The sequence below is a fragment of the Ranitomeya variabilis genome, chromosome 7 (assembly GCF_051348905.1).
Source record: "Ranitomeya variabilis isolate aRanVar5 chromosome 7, aRanVar5.hap1, whole genome shotgun sequence".
Lineage (NCBI taxonomy): Eukaryota > Metazoa > Chordata > Amphibia > Anura > Dendrobatidae > Ranitomeya > Ranitomeya variabilis.
This window is the reverse complement of record NC_135238.1, coordinates 191,423,042-191,439,645: the sequence shown is the minus strand read 5'-3', so window position 1 is coordinate 191,439,645 and position 16,604 is coordinate 191,423,042. Positions and strand designations below refer to the sequence as shown.

The following is a 16,604-nucleotide window of genomic DNA, read 5'->3' as shown; positions in this document are numbered from 1 at the left end:
GTCCCGCACACGTGCACACGGAGAACAGTGTGCACTCTCCTCCGTGTGCACGTACCGCCGCAGGAGACAGCGCTAGAGTTAAGCGCTGTCCCCTGCTTTTGGTGCTGAAGCCGGCATTCATTTCTTCTCCCCAGCAGCGTTCGCTGGAGAGAAGGAATGAAAAATTAAGGTTTTTTTATTTTTTTTTGTTAAAAATAAAGTTCGGGGTCACCTCCCGCCTCCCACCCCGTGCGCCCACCCGTTTGCATTAAAATACTCACCCAGCTCCCACGATGCCTCCTCTCAGAGCAGGCAGCCTGTCCTGTGTGAGCGGTCACGTGGTACCGCTCATTACAGTGATGAATATGCGGCTCCACCTCCCATTGGGAGGGTGTTACTTATCTAATACTATCTAGTAGCGCTATCACCAGTGCAGTCAGTTACATTATTTAGTTCTATTGCTTCCATCTCTTATTTCGGCGTTCCCCTGTGACTCCGGAAGAAGCTAAGGGCGAAACGCGCGTCGGGGCGACAGGGGAACGCCGAAATACCTGACATCACACGAGTTACGGTCTTCATCTTTCCACGAGTTACGGCGGTGAGATAATTTGTACTTTGCAATCCTGTATGTTTACATGTTACCGGTGTATGCACGCCTATGTAATGTATTAGGGATTCCCCACTGGGGCGCAGGTTATTGTTATATGCACTAGGACGTGCACCAGGTAGATCTGTCTATACAGTATTTTTGCATTGTTCACTAACTTCAATTATGGTAGATTTCCTTAAACGCTGTATCGTGGCAATAATATATATTTTTGTAGGGTATTTTTCTGGCCCCCTGGGTGTATTTTTTGTATCATGAGTCTTGTAGCCTTTTTTAATTATTTTTGTTTGTGATAATAAAAGGTAATTTTATTCATTGTTTTATGGTTCTCTTCATTGGACTCAGGTGTTAATTCTACCTAGTGTTCAAATTGTTACATTATCCTGTCAGGGTATAGAGCAGGGACCGGACAGCCGCCACATAAGGACGGGGTGCGGGGCTGAGGGAAAACGGGCACTCACAGCCGCTCATCAGCCACCCAGCCGGCTGCTCCTCTGATGAGCGAGAGACACCGACGAGTGGAGTGGACGATCTCCTGAAAAGTCTTCATCCATCTGGACCAATCCCTACGCGCCATGACACAAACCCCGCCCTATTCCCACAATCCTAGGCGGCGCAGGCTTCTGGATACGGACGTGGGAGGGGCCGAGCGTGTGTAGCGTCACAGCTCTGAGCGTCACCCTGGTGTGTGTGTGCGGCTGCTTCCGGCTCTCACGCTGCAGTCAGTGCCGGCTCCAGGCTGGAGGTAAGAGGGTGCAGTGTGCACTGTGTGTGGGGATAAGCGTCCTCCTCAACACAGGCAGGGTGCGCTAAGCTCACACCGTGACACCAGGCTGGGAGCTGGGGAAGAACCGCTGCTGCCTGCTGGGACCTCACCGGCACTTGTGGAGGACTTCGCTGCTCTCTTGTGTTTGTCTGTGGGTCAGATGCTCGGGGGTTTTATATCAGGTGTGGGCACATCTTTTAGTTGTGTATTAAATCTGACGAGTTGGAAAAAGGAATTATTGTCTGCTAGTATTTTTAGTTTATTTGTTATTCTTCATGCACTTGGTCCATAGACCTGCAGGTAATACTGTGTATCCCTGCACTGGGCATGCAGAAAATCCACGGCGGGTCCACAGGCTGCTGCAGGGCTTCTCTTTTTATTTTTCTCTGTTAGGTCCCATCCCATTCAGGTTTTGATGAATTTCGTGCAAATTCCTCCATCCTCACCATGGTGAATGGGATATTTTACCCACCATGTACCCCCTTCCTCCCTCCTTCCCCCTCCACGTACCCTCTTCTTCCCTCCTCCCCCCCCCCTCCACGTACCCTCTTCTTCCCTCCTCCCCCCCCCTCCACGTACCCTCTTCTTCCCTCCTCCCCCCCCTCCACGTACCCTCTTCTTCCCTCCTCCCCCCCCCCTCCACGTGCCCTCTTCTTCCCTCCTCCCCCCCCTCCACGTACCCTCTTCTTCCCTCCTCCCCCCCCCACCATGTACCCTCTTACTCCTCCCCCCCACCACGTACCCTCTTACTCCTCCCCCCCACCACGTACCCTCTTACTCCTCCCCCCCACCACGTACCCTCTTACTCCTCCCCCCCACCACGTACCCTCTTACTCCTCCCCCCCACCACGTACCCTCTTACTCCTCCCCCCCACCACGTACCCTCTTACTCCTCCCCCCCACCACGTACCCTCTTACTCCTCCCCCCCACCACGTACCCTCTTACTCCTCCCCCCCACCACGTGCCCTCTTACTCCTCCCCCCCACCACGTGCCCTCTTTGTCCCCCCACCACGTGCCCTCTTTGTCCCTCCACCACGTGCCCTCTTTGTCCCTCCACCACGTGCCCTCTTTGTCCCTCCACCACGTGCCCTCTTTGTCCCTCCACCACGTGCCCTCTTTGTCCCTCCACCACGTGCCCTCTTTGTCCCTCCACCACGTGCCCTCTTTGTCCCTCCACCACGTGCCCTCTTTGTCCCTCCACCACGTGCCCTCTTTGTCCCTCCACCACGTGCCCTCTTTGTCCCTCCACCACGTGCCCTCTTTGTCCCTCCACCACGTGCCCTCTTTGTCCCTCCACCACGTGCCCTCTTTGTCCCTCCACCACGTGCCCTCTTTGTCCCTCCACCACGTGCCCTCTTTGTCCCTCCACCACGTGCCCTCTTTGTCCCTCCACCACGTGCCCTCTTTGTCCCTCCACCACGTGCCCTCTTTGTCCCTCCACCACGTGCCCTCTTTGTCCCTCCACCACGTGCCCTCTTTGTCCCTCCACCACGTGCCCTCTTTGTCCCTCCACCACGTGCCCTCTTTGTCCCTCCACCACGTGCCCTCTTTGTCCCTCCACCACGTGCCCTCTTTGTCCCTCCACCACGTGCCCTCTTTGTCCCTCCACCACGTGCCCTCTTTGTCCCTCCACCACGTGCCCTCTTTGTCCCTCCACCACGTGCCCTCTTTGTCCCTCCACCACGTGCCCTCTTTGTCCCTCCACCACGTGCCCTCTTTGTCCCTCCACCACGTGCCCTCTTTGTCCCTCCACCACGTGCCCTCTTTGTCCCTCCACCACGTGCCCTCTTTGTCCCTCCACCACGTGCCCTCTTTGTCCCTCCACCACGTGCCCTCTTTGTCCCTCCACCACGTGCCCTCTTTGTCCCTCCACCACGTGCCCTCTTTGTCCCTCCACCACGTGCCCTCTTTGTCCCTCCACCACGTGCCCTCTTTGTCCCTCCACCACGTGCCCTCTTTGTCCCTCCACCACGTGCCCTCTTTGTCCCTCCACCACGTGCCCTCTTTGTCCCTCCACCACGTGCCCTCTTTGTCCCTCCACCACGTGCCCTCTTTGTCCCTCCACCACGTGCCCTCTTTGTCCCTCCACCACGTGCCCTCTTTGTCCCTCCACCACGTGCCCTCTTTGTCCCTCCACCACGTGCCCTCTTTGTCCCTCCACCACGTGCCCTCTTTGTCCCTCCACCACGTGCCCTCTTTGTCCCTCCACCACGTGCCCTCTTTGTCCCTCCACCACGTGCCCTCTTTGTCCCTCCACCACGTGCCCTCTTTGTCCCTCCACCACGTGCCCTCTTTGTCCCTCCACCACGTGCCCTCTTTGTCCCTCCACCACGTGCCCTCTTTGTCCCTCCACCACGTGCCCTCTTTGTCCCTCCACCACGTGCCCTCTTTGTCCCTCCACCACGTGCCCTCTTTGTCCCTCCACCACGTGCCCTCTTTGTCCCTCCACCACGTGCCCTCTTTGTCCCTCCACCACGTGCCCTCTTTGTCCCTCCACCACGTGCCCTCTTTGTCCCTCCACCACGTGCCCTCTTTGTCCCTCCACCACGTGCCCTCTTTGTCCCTCCACCACGTGCCCTCTTTGTCCCTCCACCACGTGCCCTCTTTGTCCCTCCACCACGTGCCCTCTTTGTCCCTCCACCACGTGCCCTCTTTGTCCCTCCACCACGTGCCCTCTTTGTCCCTCCACCACGTGCCCTCTTTGTCCCTCCACCACGTGCCCTCTTTGTCCCTCCACCACGTGCCCTCTTTGTCCCTCCACCACGTGCCCTCTTTGTCCCTCCACCACGTGCCCTCTTTGTCCCTCCACCACGTGCCCTCTTTGTCCCTCCACCACGTGCCCTCTTTGTCCCTCCACCACGTGCCCTCTTTGTCCCTCCACCACGTGCCCTCTTTGTCCCTCCACCACGTGCCCTCTTTGTCCCTCCACCACGTGCCCTCTTTGTCCCTCCACCACGTGCCCTCTTTGTCCCTCCACCACGTGCCCTCTTTGTCCCTCCACCACGTGCCCTCTTTGTCCCTCCACCACGTGCCCTCTTTGTCCCTCCACCACGTGCCCTCTTTGTCCCTCCACCACGTGCCCTCTTTGTCCCTCCACCACGTGCCCTCTTTGTCCCTCCACCACGTGCCCTCTTTGTCCCTCCACCACGTGCCCTCTTTGTCCCTCCACCACGTGCCCTCTTTGTCCCTCCACCACGTGCCCTCTTTGTCCCTCCACCACGTGCCCTCTTTGTCCCTCCACCACGTGCCCTCTTTGTCCCTCCACCACGTGCCCTCTTTGTCCCTCCACCACGTGCCCTCTTTGTCCCTCCACCACGTGCCCTCTTTGTCCCTCCACCACGTGCCCTCTTTGTCCCTCCACCACGTGCCCTCTTTGTCCCTCCACCACGTGCCCTCTTTGTCCCTCCACCACGTGCCCTCTTTGTCCCTCCACCACGTGCCCTCTTTGTCCCTCCACCACGTGCCCTCTTTGTCCCTCCACCACGTGCCCTCTTTGTCCCTCCACCACGTGCCCTCTTTGTCCCTCCACCACGTGCCCTCTTTGTCCCTCCACCACGTGCCCTCTTTGTCCCTCCACCACGTGCCCTCTTTGTCCCTCCACCACGTGCCCTCTTTGTCCCTCCACCACGTGCCCTCTTTGTCCCTCCACCACGTGCCCTCTTTGTCCCTCCACCACGTGCCCTCTTTGTCCCTCCACCACGTGCCCTCTTTGTCCCTCCACCACGTGCCCTCTTTGTCCCTCCACCACGTGCCCTCTTTGTCCCTCCACCACGTGCCCTCTTTGTCCCTCCACCACGTGCCCTCTTTGTCCCTCCACCACGTGCCCTCTTTGTCCCTCCACCACGTGCCCTCTTTGTCCCTCCACCACGTGCCCTCTTTGTCCCTCCACCACGTGCCCTCTTTGTCCCTCCACCACGTGCCCTCTTTGTCCCTCCACCACGTGCCCTCTTTGTCCCTCCACCACGTGCCCTCTTTGTCCCTCCACCACGTGCCCTCTTTGTCCCTCCACCACGTGCCCTCTTTGTCCCTCCACCACGTGCCCTCTTTGTCCCTCCACCACGTGCCCTCTTTGTCCCTCCACCACGTGCCCTCTTTGTCCCTCCACCACGTGCCCTCTTTGTCCCTCCACCACGTGCCCTCTTTGTCCCTCCACCACGTGCCCTCTTTGTCCCTCCACCACGTGCCCTCTTTGTCCCTCCACCACGTGCCCTCTTTGTCCCTCCACCACGTGCCCTCTTTGTCCCTCCACCACGTGCCCTCTTTGTCCCTCCACCACGTGCCCTCTTTGTCCCTCCACCACGTGCCCTCTTTGTCCCTCCACCACGTGCCCTCTTTGTCCCTCCACCACGTGCCCTCTTTGTCCCTCCACCACGTGCCCTCTTTGTCCCTCCACCACGTGCCCTCTTTGTCCCTCCACCACGTGCCCTCTTTGTCCCTCCACCACGTGCCCTCTTTGTCCCTCCACCACGTGCCCTCTTTGTCCCTCCACCACGTGCCCTCTTTGTCCCTCCACCACGTGCCCTCTTTGTCCCTCCACCACGTGCCCTCTTTGTCCCTCCACCACGTGCCCTCTTTGTCCCTCCACCACGTGCCCTCTTTGTCCCTCCACCACGTGCCCTCTTTGTCCCTCCACCACGTGCCCTCTTTGTCCCTCCACCACGTGCCCTCTTTGTCCCTCCACCACGTGCCCTCTTTGTCCCTCCACCACGTGCCCTCTTTGTCCCTCCACCACGTGCCCTCTTTGTCCCTCCACCACGTGCCCTCTTTGTCCCTCCACCACGTGCCCTCTTTGTCCCTCCACCACGTGCCCTCTTTGTCCCTCCACCACGTGCCCTCTTTGTCCCTCCACCACGTGCCCTCTTTGTCCCTCCACCACGTGCCCTCTTTGTCCCTCCACCACGTGCCCTCTTTGTCCCTCCACCACGTGCCCTCTTTGTCCCTCCACCACGTGCCCTCTTTGTCCCTCCACCACGTGCCCTCTTTGTCCCTCCACCACGTGCCCTCTTTGTCCCTCCACCACGTGCCCTCTTTGTCCCTCCACCACGTGCCCTCTTTGTCCCTCCACCACGTGCCCTCTTTGTCCCTCCACCACGTGCCCTCTTTGTCCCTCCACCACGTGCCCTCTTTGTCCCTCCACCACGTGCCCTCTTTGTCCCTCCACCACGTGCCCTCTTTGTCCCTCCACCACGTGCCCTCTTTGTCCCTCCACCACGTGCCCTCTTTGTCCCTCCACCACGTGCCCTCTTTGTCCCTCCACCACGTGCCCTCTTTGTCCCTCCACCACGTGCCCTCTTTGTCCCTCCACCACGTGCCCTCTTTGTCCCTCCACCACGTGCCCTCTTTGTCCCTCCACCACGTGCCCTCTTTGTCCCTCCACCACGTGCCCTCTTTGTCCCTCCACCACGTGCCCTCTTTGTCCCTCCACCACGTGCCCTCTTTGTCCCTCCACCACGTGCCCTCTTTGTCCCTCCACCACGTGCCCTCTTTGTCCCTCCACCACGTGCCCTCTTTGTCCCTCCACCACGTGCCCTCTTTGTCCCTCCACCACGTGCCCTCTTTGTCCCTCCACCACGTGCCCTCTTTGTCCCTCCACCACGTGCCCTCTTTGTCCCTCCACCACGTGCCCTCTTTGTCCCTCCACCACGTGCCCTCTTTGTCCCTCCACCACGTGCCCTCTTTGTCCCTCCACCACGTGCCCTCTTTGTCCCTCCACCACGTGCCCTCTTTGTCCCTCCACCACGTGCCCTCTTTGTCCCTCCACCACGTGCCCTCTTTGTCCCTCCACCACGTGCCCTCTTTGTCCCTCCACCACGTGCCCTCTTTGTCCCTCCACCACGTGCCCTCTTTGTCCCTCCACCACGTGCCCTCTTTGTCCCTCCACCACGTGCCCTCTTTGTCCCTCCACCACGTGCCCTCTTTGTCCCTCCACCACGTGCCCTCTTTGTCCCTCCACCACGTGCCCTCTTTGTCCCTCCACCACGTGCCCTCTTTGTCCCTCCACCACGTGCCCTCTTTGTCCCTCCACCACGTGCCCTCTTTGTCCCTCCACCACGTGCCCTCTTTGTCCCTCCACCACGTGCCCTCTTTGTCCCTCCACCACGTGCCCTCTTTGTCCCTCCACCACGTGCCCTCTTTGTCCCTCCACCACGTGCCCTCTTTGTCCCTCCACCACGTGCCCTCTTTGTCCCTCCACCACGTGCCCTCTTTGTCCCTCCACCACGTGCCCTCTTTGTCCCTCCACCACGTGCCCTCTTTGTCCCTCCACCACGTGCCCTCTTTGTCCCTCCACCACGTGCCCTCTTTGTCCCTCCACCACGTGCCCTCTTTGTCCCTCCACCACGTGCCCTCTTTGTCCCTCCACCACGTGCCCTCTTTGTCCCTCCACCACGTGCCCTCTTTGTCCCTCCACCACGTGCCCTCTTTGTCCCTCCACCACGTGCCCTCTTTGTCCCTCCACCACGTGCCCTCTTTGTCCCTCCACCACGTGCCCTCTTTGTCCCTCCACCACGTGCCCTCTTTGTCCCTCCACCACGTGCCCTCTTTGTCCCTCCACCACGTGCCCTCTTTGTCCCTCCACCACGTGCCCTCTTCGTCCCTCCATCACTGCAACTTTGTGTACTGCTAGCAGAAAAAAAAAGAATTTGTTAGAGGGATTATCCCAGAAACCCTTCAATGAAGACAGGGCTAATCTCTGAGCGGACCCCCCACTGCATCCACTGCACATCAGCAGGCTCCGATTCATTATTTGCATTGTTTATTGTTTTTTGTTTTTTTATTTAGCGCTGGCAGATTTTGCACCAAATTTATCGAAATGGGCACCCAGTGTTTGATGAATTGGCACAAATTCAGAGATTTTTTTTTTTTTACTTTTTTTTTTTTTGGGGGGGGGGGGGGTGAAGGGACCTTTTTCGAGACAAATGTCGCATAATCCTTTCAATGAGTTTTAAAATGTTGAATATTAGCCTTCGATTGCAACAGAAGAAGGTCCGATAGGTGATGTACTGTAGAGAAGTGCAGGACAAATGATGAATTAGACTAAAATATAATAACGTGCTGAAACGGAAAGAAAGTGTATGACACCAAGTAAAGTTAACTTTAAAAAGATGTAAATGAAATTTTAAGGCACAAAATACATAAAACTGTTAGAGCCATTTTTAGTCTAGAAACAAAGGTGTTACAGCAATGATGAGATGGCCACTCATCTTCAGGCACAGATTTTCCTTGCAAATATCCGGAGCTTAGGCAAATGTTGCAGGTGTGAAGGCTTCCTGCTTGTTGGAGGGCTGGGCGCTTTGAATTGCTGGACAGTGCGGACCAGTGGCATGGTTGCATTGCTGACTCTTGCTGTACGGCACTAGAGAAGAGCGCTGTGGCACCAAAGCTGGTCGGATCAGTTAACAAAGCTGTGCTGTGAGGCTCCACAGCTGATCGGCAGGGGTGCCGGGTTTTGCCCCTCCAGGGATCAGAGATCGACGACCTATCCTAACAATAGATCATCAATGTTAAAGTTCCAGGCAACCCTTTTAATTGTGATGGACTCGGTAACCATCATGGTCAGTGTTTACACACTATATCCATTCAGGGGGCTTCAATCTGTGACCTCTATTAACCCCTGGAGCTTTTTTCGGTTTTACGTTTTCGTTTTTCACTCCCCTCCTTTCCAGAGCCATAACTTTTAATTTTTCTGTCAATATGGCCATGTGAGGGCTTATTTTTTGTGGGACGAGTTGTACTTTTGAATGAAACCATTGGTTTTAAGATATCATGTACTAGAAAATGGGAGAAGAAAATTCCAAGTGCAGTGAAATTGCAAACAAAGTGCAATCCCACACTTGTTTTTTGTTTGGCTTTTTTGCTAGGTTCACTAAATGCTAAAACTGACATGCCATTATGATTCTCCAGGTCATTACGAGTTCATAGACACCAAATATGTCTAGGTTCTTTTTTTTATGTAAGTGGTGAAAAAAAAAATTCCAAACTTTGCTAAAAAAAACAAATTGCTAAATTTTCCGAGACCCGTAGCGTCTCCATTTTTTGGGATCTTGGGTTTGGTGAGATCTTATTTTTTGCCCGCTGAGCTGGCGTTTTTAATTATACCAACTTGGTGCAGATACGTTCTTTTGATCGCCTGTTATTGCATTTTAATGCAATGTCTTGGAGACCAAAAAATGTAATTCTGGCGTTTCAAATTTTTTCTCGCTACGCCGTTTAGCGATCAGGTTAATTCTTTTTTTATTGATCAGGCGATTCTGAACGCGGCAATACCAAATATGTGTAGGTTTGATTTTTTATTTTCTTTTATTATGAATGGGGCGAAAGGGGGGTGATTTGAAGGTTTTTTGGGGTTCTTTCATATTTTTTAAAACTTTTTTTTTTTTTACCTTTGGCATGCTTAAATAGCCTCTATGGGAGGCTAGAAGCTGGCATAGCCTGATCAGCTCTGCTACATAGGAGCGATGCTCAGATCGCTGCTATGTAGTAGAATTACTGCATTGCTATGAGCGCCGACCACAGGGTGGAGCTCACAGCAATCTGGGATTAATAACCATAGAAGTCTTCAGGAGAACTCTGGTTGTCATGCCAACGCACCGATGAACCCCGATAACGTGATGGAGGGTCATCGTGTGCGCATTTCCGGCCGGATGGCCGGAAGCGCTTGTTAAATGCCACTGTCAGCGTTTGACAGCGGCATTTAACTAGTTAGTAGCGGCGGGTGGATCGCAATTCCTCCCGCCGCTATTTCAGGCACATGTCAGCTGTTTTGTACAGCTGACATGTCCTGGCTTTGATGGGGGCTCACCGCCGGAACCCACATCAAAGTGGGGGATCTGCCATCGGACGTACTATTCCATCCGATGGCAGAAAGGGGTTAAAGGGGTACTCGCATCTCCAAGATCCTAACCCAATATGTAGTAGATAATAATAATAATAATAATAATTATTATTATTATTATTATTATTGCAAATACCTCCAATTAGAAATGTAGTATAGTTCTTCTGATTAGCTATTTCACTTACTGCAATGTCATGCACATGGGGTAGCTTAGGTATCACAAAAGAGAAGAAAATCCAGCTCAACGAACTTGTGAACACACTTTTTTCTGCTTTTTTTTTGCTCAGTAGAGGATAAAACAGCATCAGCGATGTAAGTCACGTGTGCGATATCAACGCGTTTCAGCTGGCTACGCACCCTTAATCTTAACTCATGGAATCTGGCTCCTATATTATGCTGCTCTGAGTACGTAAAGGGAATCTGTCAGCAGATTTTTTTGTGAAACTGACCAGGACTTTTCTAATGTTTACAGTGGTCTCCCAAATCTCCCATCATCAGATGTTATCAGGGGTTGGAAAGATCAGGCGGTTATATTTACAAAAAAAAACAACCTGATCCTTTTCTTCTCCTTGGACATAAGTGATTGTCAGAGGTGCCTGATAGCTGCTTATTCCGATTTCCCCATAGAGAGCACATGAACACTCCTGTGTATGGCGGAGTTGGAAGAGATAGCTGTGTGCTGAATGCTGCCAGCCGAAACAGCAATCTAAGATTTCATAGCACCAATAGTGATGAGCAAACGTGCTGGGATAAGGTGTTATCTGAGCATGCTCAGGTGCTAACAGAGTGTTAGCTGTTCGGCAGCAGCAACTCATGCAGGAGTTTCCTATTTGTAAGGCAATTTTCGTGTTGTGGCTGTCGAACAGCCGTGAGACATGCAGCCGCAGGGACTTGAACATAGTATTCAAGCACACTGAAGATACTTTATTACCACATGAGCATGCTCAGGTAACACCTTATCATGCTCGCTCATCACTAGTCAGCGCCTGAGCTTGGTTTATATCCCCCATGTACATGAAATAAAGTTGCAAAAACATCATAGCATGGCGAGCTGCACTGCTTCCGAAACCATTTCCATCCTCCAGTGATGAGTTGGAATCCATTTTTCCTGTCTGAGCTATGAAATGTTGGGATTGCGTGAGCTGATGTTTTCTAGGAATGCTTTAAGCCCCCGTCTCACTAAGCGAGATCGCTGCTGAGTCACAAGTTTTGTGACGCAACAGCGACCTCAGTAGCGATCTCGCTATGTGTGACACGTAGCAGCGACTCGGCCCCTGCTGTGAGATCGCTGGTCGTGTCGGAATGGCCTGGACCTTTTTTTGGTCGTTGAGGTCCCGCTGACATCGCTGAATCGGTGTGTGTGACACGGATTCAGCGATGTCTTCACTGGTAACCAGGGTAAACATCGGGTTACTAAGCGCAGGGCCGCGCTTAGTAACCCGATGTTTACCCTGGTTACCAGCGTAAAAGTAAAAAAAAAAAAAAAAAACAGTACATACTTACATTCCAGTGTCTGTCCCCCGGCGCTGTGCACTGTGAGCGCCGGCCAGCCGGAAAACACAGCACAGCGGTGACGTTACCGCTCTGCTTTACGGCCGCTGTGCTTACACAGTTCAGAGAAGCAGAACGCCGGGGGACAGACACTGGAATGTAAGTATGTACTGTTTGTTTTTTTTAACTTTTACGCTGGTAACCAGGGTAAACATCGGGTTACTAAGCGCGGCCCTGCGCTTAGTAACCCGATGTTTACCCTGGTTACCTGGGACCTCGGCATCGTTGGTCGCTGGAGAGCTATCTGTGTGACAGCTCCCCAGCGATCAAACAGCGACAAAACAGCGACGCTGCAGCGATCAGCATCGTTGTCTGTATCGCTGCAGCGTCGCTGTGTGTGACGGGGCCTTTAGATTTTGCTATGTTTACTTTTAGGGATAAGATGGTTCTAATCTCTTCTACCTAGTCCTCTGTACAGCAATAATCCGGGACATGATACAAGAATCTGCCTGCAGTTCCCATATGGAGCTATTATTATCTATGGGGGCACTACAGGCACCAGCAGACACTTTCTAATTATTAGGTTCTGCTTCTTCCAGCAGCTGCTCACTTCTCGTCTATTCATAGAGCTAACAAGCATATAGGAACAAGATTAAAGGGCCCCTGTCAGGTTGCATACGCAGTCTGATCTGAGGACGGCACCTTACAGAGAAGAAGCTGAGCAGAATTCTATATTGGTTTGTTGGAAAAGATTCCGAACAACTTGTATTCTATTCATTGAAATCCTTGATGTCTACACTGTGTGCAGAATTATTCGGCAAGTTGTATTTTGATCACATGATACTTTTTATACATGTTGTCCTACTCCAAGCTGTTGAGGCTTGAGAGCCAACCACCAATTAAGTAATTCAGGTGATGTGCATCTCTGTAATGAGGAGGGGTGTTGTCTAATGACATCAAAACCCTATATTAGGTGCGCTTAATTATTAGTCAACTTCCTTTCCTTTGGCAAAATGGGTCAGAAGAGAGATGTGACGGGCTCTGAAAAGTCTAAAATTGTGAGATGTCTTGCAGAGGGATGCAGCAGTCTTGAAATTGCCAAACTTTTGAAGCGTGATCACCGAACAGTCAAGCGTTTCATGGCAAATAGCCAACAGGGTCGCAAGAAGCGTGTTGGGCAAAAAAGGCGCAAAATAACTGCCCATGAATTGAGGAAAATCAAGCGTGAAGCTGCCAATATGCCATTTGCCACCAGTTTTGCCAAATTTCAGAGCTGCAGCGTTACTGGAGTAACAAAAAGCACAAGGTGTGCGATACTCAGGGACATGGCCAAGGTAAGGAAGGCTGAAAAACGACCACCTTTGAACAAGGAACATAAGATAAAACGTCAAGACTGGGCCAAGAAATATCTTAAGACTGACTTTTCAAAGGTTTTATGGACTGATGAAATGAGAGTGACTCTTGATGGGCCAGATGGATGGGCCAGAGGCTGGATCAGTAAAGGGCAGAGAGCTCCGACTCAGACGCCAGCAAGGTGGAGGTGGGGGACTGGTATGGGCTGGTATCATCAAAGATGAACTTGTGGGACCTTTTCGGGTTGAGGATGGAGTGAAGCTCAACTCCCAAACCTACTGCCAGTTTCTGGAAGACAACTTCTTCAAGCAGTGGTACAGGAAGAAGTCAGTATCGTTCAAGAAAAACATGATTTTCATGCAGGACAATGCTCCATCACATGCCTCCAACTACTCCACAGCATGGCTGGCCAGTAAAGGTCTCAAAGAAGAAAGAATAATGACATGGCCCCCTTGTTCACCTGATCTGAACCCCATAGGGAACCTGTGGTCCCTCATAAAATGTGAGATCTACAGGAAGGGAAACAGTGTCTGGGAGGCTGTGGTGGCTGCTGCACGCAATGTTGGTCGTAAACAGATCAAGCAACTGACAGAATCTATGGATGGAAGGCTGCTGAGTGTCATCATAAAGAAAGGGGGCTATATCGGTCACTAATTTGGGGGGGGTTTGTTTTTGCATGTCAGAAATGTTTATTTCTAAATTTTGTACAGTTATATTGGTTTACCTGGTGAAAATAAACAAGTGAGATGGGAATATATTTGTTTTTTATTAAGTTGTCTAATAATTCTGTGCAGTAATAATTACCTGCACAAACAGATATCATCCTCCTAAGATGGCCAAATCTAAAAAAAATAACAACAAAAAAACCACTCCATCTTCCAAAAATATTAAGCTTTGATATTTGAGTTTTTTGGGTTGATTGAGAACATAGTTGTTGAGCAATAATAAAAACAATCCTCTAAAATACAACTTGCCTAATAATTCTGCACACAGTGTATATATGAGTCTGCATGCACAGTCATACTGGGATGGCTGTCAGTCACTGGTAGAACCGCCCACTGGACTCCTATCCAAATAAACCAAATGGGATTTCAATGAATAAACTGAAAGTTTTTCTAAAACTTTTCCCAAAAAATGAATATCAATCTGATCAGCTCCTTTTGTTCTAGATTACATGCCATTTTCAACATGATAGGTTCACATGTAGCAGCCACACTGTGGCATGGATTCCGCTATGATGACCATCCCCAAATAATGCATGTGAATCGGCTGCCCTGCCAGCACCATGGAAAATAATCCCCCAATAATACTTATTTTGGTCTGAAATGCAGAGGATTAGCCTCTTTTAATGGCAGCCTGTAGAGAAGTAGCAGAAAGGAAGGGTGTGGGGGAATGTTATGAGATACAGACATTGCCCCCTGTCCTGCGTGGTACAACCTGGCATCATACTGATCTGGGGATCCGCTCTGTGTATGCCAGCACTTTCTCCCAATTTAGAAGTGCAAAAAAGTGGAGTTGCGCTACAGTATTTAAAGTTTACAGACAACTTAGTAATTTTTTTTTTTTCCTCTTTTTTTTTATTTCAGCCCAAAGGAAGGAAGACACCATGGAAAATCACTAAGAACCGGAACTCAAATTAGTCATTAGTATTTTAGTTTTCCAACATTTATATGAACGATGGATGGTGACCCTGCAAGAACTGGAAACCTCGGGAGAACGGCTCTGGGTTTTATCATCTTCTCCTTGGCCGTGCTGGTCTGCACAGATGAGGACTACTATGGACTACTGGGCACATCCAGGGCATCCAGTACTAGAGAAATCAGACAAGCGTTCAAGAAATTAGCCCTAAAACTACATCCTGATAAAAATCAGGTAAGTGCAGTCCTCGATATTGTTCTGTGTTACTAACTTTTAAGAATGAGTGATCCCCTATCCAACAGGTGACCCCCCCACCTCCCAGCGATCACTAGAACGGGACTTCAGATCCCTATCGTGAATGCAGCATAGGTGCACATGCTCGGTCTCCTCTCCATTCATTGTCTATTAGACTGCTGCAGAGTTTACCTCCCGACTGTTTCTGGCAGTCCCAGTGAAAATGAATGCAGCGGAGGCCAAGCATGCACACATACGCTCCATTCCAGAAGGAACCCCACTTTCAGAAGAGCTGGTTATACAGGTCAGACTCTTAGTGATCAGAAACCTATCTCTCATTGTATGCATTGGGGATAACTTGCAATTTTGGGAGCTCCCCTCCCTTTTAAGTTAAAGCAGAATTTTGATAAAGACTATTTGTTAGCTATTTTAAAAAGGTGAGACATTGAGTTGGGCTGCAAAAAGTGGGGGCAGGGCTTTCTCTGCTTTTATTTCTATCAACCTGCATTTATGCGTTGCAGAGAGGTGGGCGTTCAGTGTAGGGGTAGGCCAGCCATTGGGCAGTGAAAGCAGGAATTCATGGAGGGAAAAGTTAGGAAAATAAAGTTCCAGTGCTTTAGTGCTGGCAGATTGCTGATGAATATGATAAAGCCTAAATGGTAAAAAAAAAACAGTGACCTGACCTATGTAGACAATTGCTTAGGTGATTCAAGAGGTGGGTTCATGTGGCTGCCGTGAATGGAGGTGATCTCTTCATGTATCAGCAAGATAGGAATGATTTTATTTACTAAAAAATTATCCTTAGGTAAGCTTCACGCCTCTATTGCCAGTGGTCGCGCACTCCTGAAGATTGGGCTGGCAGCATGGTGGTGAAGCTGGCCCGATCTGCGCGCCCGCCCCTCTGGCCGTGCCCGCCCGCCCCTCTGGCCGTGCGCGCCCGCCCCTCTGGCCGTGCCCGCCCGCCCCTCTGGCCGTGCCCGCCCGCCCCTCTGGCCGTGCGCAGCATTGAGGAGACTGAGCCTGGCATGAAGCTAGCAGATAAGCATCCATACCGTGACTTCAGGGTGGGTCGATAACCCATCTGTACACTAGAGAATTAATAAAAACACAAACAAAACAACCCTTCATTATGAGAATGGAGAAGATTTTTTTTTTTAATAAAAGGTAAATTGCAAATGTTCTTGTGTTGTGTTTTTTTTTTTTTTTTTTTTTTTTTTCCCTGCACTTTGCAGTTGTAACCATTCTAAAATTTGAGACAACCCCCTTAATTTGATGTTGCTGCCTCCCCAGCGTGCAATCCCCAAATATTTGTCTTAGGCAGGATACTAAGCCTATTTTGATGCATTTCCTAATGTGGGAAAGAATGTTGGATTCCAGCTCCTATTACCATGTGAATAGGCGACAGTGCTGGCTGGTGAGGTGCAGAATATCACTGTAGGGTGCAGGAGGTGTGGATGTGGTTGTAGTTACTGTGTACAATAGAGCTCACCCCCTAATATAGGGAACGGGAGATGGGGATGAGCGGAGCCTCCTTGTCCCTCAGGCAAATGGCTTCTTAACTAAAAGTGACATTTTCTGTGTTATTTTTCCATGCTGATCTTATTCCAGATTGTGCACTCTCTTCTCTTGCATGCAGACTTCTGGTGATGTCACTTTGCTGGCTCTCGAATCCAAGTTACACCCCTCTGCAAATGTTGGTTC

At 51.5% G+C, this 16,604-nt stretch overlaps 1 protein-coding gene across 2 annotated transcripts in view; it reads left to right on the top strand.

Moving 5' to 3' along the window:
- Window positions 1-1,111: 1,111 nt before the first annotated feature.
- Window positions 1,112-16,604, top strand: part of DNAJC10 (DnaJ heat shock protein family (Hsp40) member C10) — a 59,467-nt gene continuing 43,974 nt past the window's right edge. The window contains exons 1-2 of one of the 2 annotated variants that reach the window (XM_077272580.1): window positions 1,112-1,331; window positions 14,618-14,903. In XM_077272580.1, the coding sequence (XP_077128695.1) occupies window positions 14,709-14,903 (195 nt within the window). In that variant the 5' untranslated portion in view covers window positions 1,112-1,331; window positions 14,618-14,708. Of the gene's footprint in view, window positions 1,332-1,467; window positions 1,535-14,617; window positions 14,904-16,604 lie in introns of those variants that run through there. The other variant, XM_077272581.1, reaches the window with a different exon arrangement.